Below are 12,098 nucleotides of genomic sequence, written 5' to 3' on the forward strand. Positions count from 1 at the left end.
GGGGACCTGGCTGGCATTCCCTGGCTGCTTGGTAACAACATGTTCCGGGAGGGGGTGGGTCTGGGCTGAAAAGTGCACGTGGGTGAGGAAACCAGACCCCGAGTACAGGCGACTTTTCTAAGAACCAGGGCGAGAGAAGGAAGACGGGAGAAAGAAGGTGTGTTCTGGGGGAGATCCAGAGGGTATGGGGGGATCGTTTTTGTTTTTAGATGAGAGAATTCAGTGCTTTTTAAAGCCGATGGGAATGAGCCAGAAAAGAAGGGACAGTTTGGGATGAAGAAGAGGGGGGATGATGGTTAACAGAAGCTTCCTGAGAGAGCAGAGGGGCTGGGATCCAGTGGAGGGGGTGCTGACCTTGCACTGGGGGAACGACCCTATTTCCCTGGGGACAGCACAGGAGGGAGGGGACAGCAAAGGAGGGAGGGAGAGGACAGGCTGGGCGCCCGCAGGCAGGTGGATATTTGGGTGGGAGGGTGAGAGAGCCCACACCTGATGGCTTCCAGCTGCTGAGCATGGCAGGCGCCCAGTCAGCTCTGAGAAGGGTTAGCCAGGGCAGGGGCGAGGCCGGAGGAGGGCAGTGAGCAGCTGGCAGATGGCTGGACCGATGCAGAGCTGGGCTGGCCTGGCGGGTGCCAGGGAAGAACAGGGCAGAGGAGTTTAAAATATTGGGAGGAGAGGGATTAAAGGGATGGGCATGGAATCCGGGCTGGAGAGAGAGGCAAGTGCCAGCAGGGAAGCGGCCAGTGGGCGAGGAGAGAGTCCAAGGAAAGGGACTTGGAGAAGAAGTGGGTGAATTTGGAGCAAGAAGCACTTGAGGCACCACAGATGCTCAGAGGCTGGGGCCGTCAGGAAGCACAGGGCTTCGTGCGGGTATCATTGAGAGCCCGTGGAAGTGAACTGGACAACCTCTGCCAGATTAACCTCCTGCCAAGTCCGGGCTTGAACTGGGGCAAAGGGAAAGAAATGCAAAGAGGACCCTGCAGCATGGATGGAATTGTAATAACCCTACTTCTTTGTGATTAGGGAGGGAATTATGCAAAGAATTCAGAACGTGAAGAAGTATTTAGAAATCTTGCTTTGAACGCTCACTCAAGTTAAGGCTTCATTCTTCTAAAGAAGGACGTGAGAGGAAAGAGACATGCTTGAGAACTTTCCAGAGGAAGTGGGAAGCTACTAAATACAATTGGGAATGCAGTTTTTTATTCTGATCATACCTGCCAAGGACGTGCCACACGCTGTAACAATATAATTTTTAAAATACAATGTAAAAACAGCTTATGTTTATCAGTGCTTCCTGCATGCCAGGCACTATGCTAAGAATGCGACCCACTGACTTCATTAGATTCTCACAACTCTCTGAGGCAGATATTCTTATTATCTCCACGTTAGTAATGGGGAAACTGAGACCTGGAGAAGTTAGTTAGCCGTGAACTGGACACACTCACTAGTACTTTTTCATTTTTCAGATAAGGATGCTAATGCCATTTGGACTATTATGAGGAGTGAACTATAGAAATGATAGTACAGTTCAAAGAGAAAGTCAAGTTATCTAAATGCAAAACAATAATTCTGATTGCAAGAAGGCACCCATCTGATGTTTAAAAATGTTTTAAAATCTCCATACCAACCTATAGTTCTCTGAATTAGCATGCACTCCTTCTCCTTTGCAGAAAACTGGCTTCTGCTTGAAACGCCAAAGTCAAAGCAGTATTTGTGCCTCCCCACATCAAACAAAGTGCAGTTGAATACTGTTCTCCTCTCTCCCAGGCTCAGGCTGTTTTCAGCCAGGCGAGGGGTCCCTTCCCCAGGGCGTCTGGGGGCTTCCTTGTAGACGGCGACGACCCCCTGGACGAAGATGCATGGCGGGGGCAGCACCATCACCTCCACCCTGGACTCACACGTGAGTTCTGGCGCCATCACCAGTTTGTATCCAAATTTCTGGGCCAGGTCAATGGGGCCTGTGGAGCTAATGACCGAGTCTCGGCCAAGCAGCTTCAGCACCACGGTGACATAGGCTTCCGGCCCCACAGGTGCGCAGCCAAACTCCAGCCACTGGCCTTGCGAGAGCTCTGCCCTCTTGCTGGCTCGTATCTCCAGGGGCTGGCCCTGGCTCGTGCTGGCCTCGGGAAGGCTGTTGGTGAAGATAACATCCACCACGATGTCGGGCTTGTCCACAGGGAACGGGCACAGCGGCTGACTGGTGAACAGGCCCACCTGAAAGGTGCCTTCTGCAGCCCTGGAGGTCCTGTTGAGGTGGACGTGGAAGTCGGGCCATTCCACCTTCAGAAAGGCGCTCCTCTCCCAGCGAGGGGCCGGAGCGCTGCTGTTTGTCGCCTCTGGAGACATCGTGAACCAGTAGTCGCCAGCCTCCCGGAAGTAGAAGCACTCAAACTCGAGCGTCCCCTGGGACTGGTTGGTCAGGAGGTATTTGGTGGTAAGAGTCTGATTGGTGTTGGCCTCCAACAGCAGGACAGAGACATTCCTCAGCGTCCCGTTGGTTCCGTCGAAATACTGGAAAGCCACAGTCACTGTGCTGTTGCTTAGCGCTACATGGCCCGGCTCCCCCAACAGGAGATACTCAGCTTCTCCAAGAACTGAAAGGAAACGGTCAGGGTGGGTTTTAAAAAGGTGTATCTGAGCAGCACTATTGGTAACATCAGCAAAAACAGCGTTTTAGACACCAGAGTGGTTTGAACCGAGCCAAGATGATATGAAATGATGCTGAGGGCTAAGCCTGGCAGCGAGCCCTGAGCAGCTTCCATTCTAAAATGCCTCTGCTCCTTTATCTTCAGCCTTCATGGTCATCTTTTAACTAATGAAGTAGTGATAGCTACACTGAATTCACAATCATTAACCATGTGATACATCAGTGATGAAAACTTATAAAGCGAGAGTACAACTGACAATTCTCCTGATAAAAAAGACTTCACTTTTCTCACTTCAGTCCTTTTCTAATGTTTAGGAATCTGGGGGAAATGGGTTTATACGAAGAGAGAGAAAGCTGGATTTAAATGAGACAGAACGAAATAATGCCACCTGCAGCAGCATGGATGGACCCGGAGAGCATACTGAGTGAAGTAAGTCAGACAGAGAAAGACCAATATCATGATATCGCTTATATGTGGAATCTAATAAAAATGATGCAAAAGAACTTATTTGTAAAACAGAAACAAACTCACAGATTTCAAAATCAAACTTAAGGTTACCGAAGGGGAAACTGTTGGAGGGAGGGATAAATTGGGAGCATGGGGTTAACAAATGCACACTACTACGTAAAAAACAGATAACCAGCAAGGACTCACTGCACAGGTTCTGCATAACCTATATGGGAAAAAATGGTGTGTGTGTGTGTGTGTGTGTGTGTGTGTAACTGATTCACTTGGCTGTACACCTGAAACTAATACAATATTGTAAATCAATTATACCCCAGTAAGATTTTTTTAAATGATACAATATGCAATGCTCTAGATTTCTTAACTTGGAACACCCTAAAAATATAGCTGACCCTTGAAGAACATGGTTTGAACTGCCTGGATTTGTAGCCAATACGACAATCCTAGACCATCTGCGGTTGGATGCATGTGCAGGTGCAAACCGCAGGCGTGGAGGCACAGCAGACGCACAGGCCGACTATCTGTGCAAAAGATCAGCGCTCTTAAGCCCATGCTGTTCAAGATCAAGTGAACTTATAAGTTACTGTTTTCTGACATTCGAGACAACTGCGTGAGCATTTTCACCAGGAGAGGAAACAGTGCCTTTCATATGGGCAGAAATTTTTGGATGAGTAATTAACACGGACACTCTCTTCTGCATGGGTTTTCTAGGGGATGGAGAGAACATCTACGGACAAGCTAAGTGTCCCTGGCAATTTCAAGGACATTGCAACCACTGCTCCTGGCCTGGGCAGATAGACGATGATCCTGTCTCTCCCACAAGTGTCGTTCAGTTAGGAGCAATCACTATCTTTTTTCAAAAAAGAGACCCATCAGAGAAGCTGAAGTGAAGTGGAACAGCACACACACACACACACACACACACACACACAAGAACCCTTGTTTCTGTTTTGAACTCTATCCAAATACATATCAAAGGAGACAGAATTTGGCAATGCAACAATCGACTGGCCTGTGGCTAGGGTAAGAAACATTCTAGATTTAAGGAACTGCAGTGCCCTTTGGTTTGAAAAACAACATGTATAAGTAGGAATGTATGAGTCTTCTTATATATACATGACAATATAACCTTCTATTAATGTAATAATAATAATAATGTATACATATCATCTATATCCAAAAAGATCTCAATGTGTTGTGTGGGTCAGACAATGATTATTAGAAAAAATTTTGGCACATAAAGGTTTGTTTCAATTAGCTCAGCACATCACCCATTTCTCTCTTTCTTTTTTTTTCTTTTTTAGGGGCCTGCCTGTGGCATATGAAATTTTCCAGGCTAGGGGTCAAATCTGAGCTGCAGTTGACAGCCACAGCCGCAGCCACAGCCATGCAGGATCCAAGCCATGCCTATGACCTACACCACATGTCACGCAATGCCAGATCCTTAACTCACTGAGCAAGGCCAGGGATCGAACCCACGTCCTCATGGATGCCAGTCAGGTTTGTTTCTACTGAGCCACACTGGGAACGCCCCTTCAACCATTTCTTATTTAAGATGAGGTGAAATAAAATATATAAAACTTGGATAGACCTGAATGTTTAGTCACCACCTCCTTGAAAACCATAAAAGGATAAAGTTCTTTTTCCTTTTCATTTAGTCAATACAGAAGGACACTCCCTTTTGGATGGAGAGGACTCAAAGTTGAAGAACGTGGTTGCTTCTGGTGCAGGCTGTGCGCTGGTTCGGGGCTGACGAGGTACCTTTAGCAGGTGGCTGAAGAACCTCCAGCGCCCACCTGAGCCCAAGGAGGGAGTCAGGACTGAGAACAAAGCTCAAATTCATTTGAATCTGATGGGGCAGGATGGTTCTTGATGCATTTTAAGACTGAGAGGCACATAGCACTTGGTTAACTAATGAAAACCTATAGTCAATGACAGGGTTATCAATGAGGCAGATCTGATTCTGATTTGACGTGCGGTCAGTCAATGAAAGAGACACCCATGCCACCTTGAAAATGGAGGCCAAAGATACAATTGATGGATTCCAATAGAGAAACACAAATCAAAACCACTATGAGGTACCACCTTACACTGGCCAGAAGGGCCATCATCAAAAAGTCTACAAACACTAAGTGCTGGAGAGGGTGTGGAGAAAAAGGAACCCTAGTACACTGTTGGTGGGAATGTAAATTGCTGCAACCACTGTGGAAAACAGTATGGAGATTCCTCAGAAAACTAAACATAGAACTACCATTTGATCCCGCAATCCCATTCCTGGGCATCTATCCAGAGAAAACCATGACTCGAAAAGACTCATGTACTCCAATGTTCATTACAGCATCATATACAATAGCCAAGACATGGAAACAACCTAAATGTCCATCAACAGAGGAGTGGATCAAGAAGATGTGGTACATATATACAATGGAATATTACTCAGCCATTAAAAAGAACGAAATACTGGCATTCTTGGCAACATGGATGGACCCAGAAACTATCATGCTAAGTGAAGTCAGTCAGACAATGAGACACCAACATCATATGCTATCATTTACATGTGGAATCTGAAAAAAAGACAGACGGAACTTCTTTGCAGAACAGATACTGATTCACAGACTTTGAAAAACTTACAGTTTCTAAATAAGACAGGTTGGGGGGTGGGGGATACACTGAGGGTTTGGGATGGATATGGGTTGGGATGACTGTTGTACAACTATAAATGTAATAAAATTCATTGAGTAATAAAAAAAAAAAAACAAACACCACTGATGGGTTCCAAGATAGAAGGTGTGTACTAAAGACGAGACTTGCTTTTTTTTTACAGGCAACAACACTTTCTCATTTAGAAAACTACAATTTAGTTTACCACATCCTGACTGCTACAGTATTGTTTTCTCTATTCTTTCATTTCCTCTTTCCCCATTCCTTTACTGCATTTCAAGGAACTGGTGTTTCAATACATAGGTATGTTGCTTAAACAAACAAACAAACAACTAACTGGCAATGGTATATTTTGATCAATACCAAATGGAGGAGGGAAAAAACCCCTATCTGTGAAAATACTGCCTTTTCCAGTAGTAGCCTTTGCACTCAATTGCTATGCTCTATTTTATGCTCAAGCAACTTGTTTTTATTCCAGTAAAATGTTTTGCTCTCTGCAATAACAAGCATCCTTGCAGGCTGCTTAAGTGGAAAAATGTGATGTCTTTATCATTATGAAACAAAGTACCCTTTTATAATTTTTTGAATAAGGCTGTTATATGTAGAGCAATCTGTTTTTAGGTAGGGATAAAAGACTTTAAAAGAAATAAATCCCAGACTGGTTTTCTGCAAATCAAATGTCTTCTTGCTTAAATAACCTTCTTAAAAAATAAAAGACGGAGGAAGGAGATTCACTGGATAAAATGAACAGTACACACTCTGGTCCATTTAACTGATACCAGGATTCTCAGTCTCTTGGATGGTCATTTCTTCATCAATTTGAAAACAATGCCCCCCTTTTACTATCAAATGCTTACATGTCTGTGAAATACTTGGAAATCTTCAAAAGAAAACCAGTGCGTACTGTATCATATGGTGGAATCTATTGGTTCAATAGTTGCATAAAGCTCTCTGAGAAATAATTTTTTAGTTGAGTCAAAGTGAATGAAAAAAAACTAACATTAAGTACCTACTCTGTGCTCAGACGAGTTTATCTTAACAACCTTGTGAAGTCAATATTATTGAAAGAGATTTAGAAACTAGCCTAAGGTACACAACTGGTAAGGACTGAAATTCAGATTTATTCTAAAGCTATTCCAGCAGCAAAACTCTTGTCAAGTGAAATTTCATGTAGACCCCCAATACAGAAAACATTGCTTGTGTGTGAGGTTTAAATGCATAATATTAAAACACTAGGAAATCAGGCAAAGAGAACTCAGGGCAACATGCTTTTCTCCAATTTGTGAAATGAAATCGAGGGTTTTTTTTTTTTTCAAGACTTAAAAACATATTTTAAATGAAATCTGAATTAATAACACAGAACCGAGAGTTCTCGCAGCAGAAATGAAACCAATTAGGAACCATGAGGTTGCAGGTTCAATCCCTGGCCTGGCTCAATGGGTTAAGGATCTGGCGTTGCTGTGAGCTGTGGTGTAGGTTGCAGACATGGCTCGGATCCAGCGTGGCTGTGGCTGTGGTGTAGGTTGACAGCTGTAGCTCTGATTCGCCCCCTAGCCTGGGAATCTCCATAGGCCGTGGGTGCAGCCCTAAATAGACAAAAGACAAAAAAATAATGATAATAATGCAGAACCTTAAGAGAACCCAGCATTGCAACAGTCACAGTTTAAAAGGCACTGCACCGTAGCCCTGCCCTGCCTCCTTCTCTTGAGGGTCATGAACCTCCAGGCATTTATAAACCTCGCAGCTATGTTTCTTCACTGGTACCCACAGCATTAAGTACATTCGCAACACTCACCATAGTCACAGAGCACCACCAACAGTAGATTGGAAAAGTCTTTCAACGTTTGTTTCATTCTGATCAGCAAAATCCCAGGTCTTTGGTCTCCTCATGTCCTTTCTCACATCCAAATTGTGGATTTTTTTCCAAAAACACCTGAAATTAGAACCTCAAAAAAATGTTGCCTCTGTTCAATGTGATTTCTTAAATAGTAATCCTGAAATGGCAAAACCATTCTAAGAGGTCAAAGTGCCTAGTTAATACTGAGAAGAAAATAGCAAGAACGTTAATGCTCCCCCAGGGAAGTGATCTGTAATTGTCCCTTCTGCTCCATTCTAGCTCACCTGCTGAGAACATTCAGGTCTGCCCAACAGGAAGATTATCTCTGCAAAGCACTAAGTCTTTTATCTTCATAGCAAATCCTTAAGTGGAGAGTTGGTTGTTTGTTTAATTTCATCAATGCTAATAGCCAATCTGGATATGCCATCCTCACGTATTTACATGCTTGGCATTTCACGTTGATCAATTTACTAAAATGTTGCCAACCTTTCATTTTTGCATCGTGCTGTGTAGACCTGCCTTGCTTCCACAAGTGGGTTTATTAACACTGTCTTTTTTGCACAACTGTCGTGTTATCTGGACAGCTTCATTTCTTAATGCCTAGGGACTGTATCAACACTATGAAACGTTTTACCAAAAAAAAAAAAGCAAAGGTACCCAAAGTATTGCAATTAAACATGAATTCCATGGAGGCCTGACTTCCCTTGGTTAGGACATTCTACAGAGAAAACAGATACACAACAGTTATCATCTTCTGTCAGCCTTCCAAAACTTGCTGCTGCTGCTGCCGGCATGCATCAGGAGATGCATGACTTCATGCAGCAGTCTTTCCAGACCACCTACGAGGGCAGGAAAGGCCTTGATGGCCTGTGGTTCAGAACGATTTACAGGAAGATGCTTTGATATAAACAGACTATTAGACAATAGCAAAAGATGCAGGGCATTTAAGAGATAATTTTTGTCGTACTCGAGTCTAGGAAACTGGAGAACTAAACGTAACCAAATATATATATTGGTGACATAGATACATAGATACTTAATGTTTACATTTCCCCATTATCCATGGTTAATCTATTTTTAGTCAGTATATTATATTTCAAATATATATGCCACGTCCCTTCAGAATAAGACAGAAACAAAGGGAATTAAGAGGACTGATTAAATATTCAAAATTCAATGGGAAGGAAATTGGTGCGTCTGTATTAGCTTTCTTTCTGTTGGAGTTGGCTGAACAAAGGAAATTCTGTACTTCCTCGAAGAGAAGCAGAGCTATGAAGTGTAATCATGCAGATGATTAGCGCTCCCACCCTCCCCAACGCAAAAAGGAAATTCAGTTTGGCTGGAATGAGACACAGATTTCACCCAATCCTCTCCTTGAACATGAACTGGGAAACGTGGCCAAAGACAGCAGGTGAGCATCATCGCATCTCCCAGGCAAGCGTGGGCGCTGAGGGCAATTAAAATGCTTCCTTCGAGTCACTGATACTCAGTAACCAAAGAAGCAAGCAATCTCTTGCCGCCAAAAGTTGAGCAGGTTTCTCTCAAATTGCTTACTTTCCCATGACAACCATTTTTTAAAGTTCTTAATCACAACTGATTTTGTGAGTGTAACGCATCTTCCTTCTTATGAAAATGACCAACAGGACAGAATAGCGTGATAATCTATAGTTATAGCTGCATGGAAATAGGATGGCTTATTTTATAAATCATAGTATGGTTTCCATAGCACGGACTTTTTTTTTTAATGTTCTCAAGCTTTTGAAAATAAGTGATTTTTTTTTTTTTTAACTAGCTCAACCAATACTTTGAAGGTGTTAACAGACCCGCCAGGCTAGAATGGAATGCTGAGTAAAAAAGCACTACATTAAAAAAGAAGATAGCATGCTTCTTTAATTTTTTTTTTTTTTAACCTTGCTTGCTTATTTCCTTCCAACATTTTGTTTCCAATACCAGGACTGGCTACTTACCATGTTTGGTTTAAGAACCGTTTTGAGAAAGTAAGAACTTAGATATATTTTATACACATTTTCCAAAATATCTATATAGCATTCACATACATAAACGTTTAAAGACAATTCTAAATGTTATCAGAGAGTAGGGAGAAGCTGTGAATATTCTCAATAGTTAATAGCATCACGCCAAACTCAGCTATTTTTGCTGAAATCTGTATCCCCTACGGTGTCTTCAGAGCTGCATAAATAAATAAATAAATAGAAACACGCTAAAGTCCGCGGGGCCAATGCTTTATGAAAGAATAAAAGGAAAAACAAAAAGGAGCAAAGTGATCTTTTCCCTTCTGAGAAACACGCTCACGCTCTAATAACGTTTCTGAGGACGCTATTCCTAATTCCAAATTGGTGTAAAGAGGTTGGCTTTACACGAATATTCGGCCGAGGCGGCTGCGCCTGGTCCCACGGGCTGGATGCAGCTTCCCCACAACTACTCAGCTGCGCTCTCCCCGCGTCCCTCAGCTTTGCCAAGGCCAGTACGTCAAGTTCATGCTCGGCAATCTAGCGCGGCCGGTGTCCTCCGCCCCAAGTTCTCTTAAAATGAGGACCCTTTCGAAATGCATACATCTCACAGTGTTTGTATCCCAGAAAAGATTTCTTTATGGAAAGAAGCAAACCTGTTCTGAAACGCTGAGTATCCCAGACGCTGTTCTTCAAGGTTCCCAACTATGCGACTCAACACCCGTCTACCTTCGGCCTCAGTCCCTCGGCCACACCTGCGCTCAGGAAGCTCCGGGTTCAAGGTTAAGTCCCGGATTCCGAGATGCGGAGACACTTTTCAACGCGCGTCCTGGGAGCTGATCACCAAGGGAGAGGGACGCGCCACCGTCCACCTGTGCCTTTCGGTGGCGGGGAGGGCGAGGCGGCAGGGTCCCGGGGCCGCCGGGGACCCCGCGGCAGGGGAGCCCGCGGGTCGCCTCTGGAAGGCTCCTCTTACCTCTGAAACGCGCGAGCGCAGCGGCGCGGGGCGGCGGGCGAGTGGCGAGGCGGACGGCGAGGCTGCGCGCCCAGCATCCCGCGTTCCGGGACTGCACCCCCGCCGCCGAGCGCGGCTCCCGCAGCCCCGCCCGGGTCCGCCCCCGACGGCGCGGGAAGGGCGGCACCCGGCGGGCGGGGGCCTTGGCGAGCCCGCGAGAGCCGCCCCGCCCGGTCTGGGCAGCGCATCCTTTCCTGCCCGCGCCCGGCTGGCCCGCTGCTGATCAGGAAACCAGGCAGGAAACGCGCGGCCGGCCAGGGCCTGCGGGGAGGGAGTGCGGGCCCCCAAGCACACACATCCAGGGCCGGCCGGCGGGAGCCGGATTTAAGGGCGAGCTCCCCACATTTCCTATTCAATCACTTCTCTCTCCTCCGCCCCCTTGTCACAGGCTTCTGGGGGACCCCCAAGTCAGTCACTGAGGTGGCGTAACTGGTGGGCTGCCAACTTGGTTCCCCTCAAAATTTGGTTTCCCAAAGGCCATTGAAGAGATTCAAAAGAGAACAGTTCAGGTAAGGTGTATATCTTGCTTTTTTCTTTCTCAGGAGCCAGAAGTGGTTATTCAATTAAAAATAGCATTTTAAAAACTCTAATCCGGAAGTGTTAAATTTGTGCTTTTAAAAGAATTCCAGAGGATAGAGTTCCACCTTAACAGCCGGGCTTGTTTTTGAATAGGCTGTAAAGTGCAATGCAGCTTACCATTAACATACTAATGCGTGCTAACAGAAATCGGTGCCCCGACGTGGCCCCCGGGGAGCTGGTGATTGGAAAGAGGCACCAGAAAACTTTGGGGGATGACAGATATCTTCGATTGGTTGGGGTGTGAATTACATGGATGTATTAGGCATTTGTCAAAACATGTAACTCAAAGACTGCATTTCACTGTAAAATTTACCTCATTAAAAAAAAAAAAAAAACTCAATACACCATTTGCACATCCTCAAATCTGTCACTCAATCTTTTAAAAGGTAACACAATTATTTGATTATCAGAGCTATCAGGTTATCAGAGGTACCAAACCAGCAAAGCATCTGTCTTATCAAATAATTAATGCTAGGAGTACTGATTAAATCCATCCAGTTTCAAAAAAGGCTTTAACGTGTTAGCTAAAAAAAAAAAAATGTACAATGTGAGAGCTGTGGGGTTTTCTCTGGAGCAAAATGAGAACTATAGCCCAGGAACTTCTCTGAAGAGGTGGGGGGGAGGGTAGGAGTAGGTCTGTATATACGTAATTTTGCAGGGGCATACGTGCATCCAAACACACATTTTGGCAGAGGCTTGCTGCTATCAAGAGAAGGTTGCTGCTAGTCACAAGGAGCAGATAGATGTCTCTGTTAATGATTGCGGTGCTTTTCTAGATCTAAGATGCCAAAAAAATTGGGCTCATAAAATCTGGAGTTCCCACTTCAGTGCAGTAGGGAAGGATCCAGAGTTGCAGCAGCTGTGGTGTAGGTCGCAGCTGCAGCTTGGATTTGTTTCCTGGCCCAGGAATTTCCACATGCCAC

The 12,098-nt window shown here is 44.9% G+C and overlaps 1 protein-coding gene across 1 annotated transcript in view; it reads right to left on the reverse strand.

The window, feature by feature from the left end:
• Window positions 1-10,811, reverse strand: part of THSD1 (thrombospondin type 1 domain containing 1) — a 29,597-nt gene extending 18,786 nt beyond the window's left edge. Inside the window, 3 exon segments of the mRNA XM_005668378.3 lie at window positions 1,629-2,594; window positions 7,570-7,707; window positions 10,238-10,811. Coding sequence (XP_005668435.2) covers window positions 1,629-2,594; window positions 7,570-7,627 — 1,024 coding nt within the window. The 5' untranslated portion in view covers window positions 7,628-7,707; window positions 10,238-10,811.

The sequence above is a fragment of the Sus scrofa genome, chromosome 11 (genome assembly GCF_000003025.6).
Source record: "Sus scrofa isolate TJ Tabasco breed Duroc chromosome 11, Sscrofa11.1, whole genome shotgun sequence".
NCBI classification, from domain to species: Eukaryota; Metazoa; Chordata; class Mammalia; order Artiodactyla; family Suidae; genus Sus; species Sus scrofa.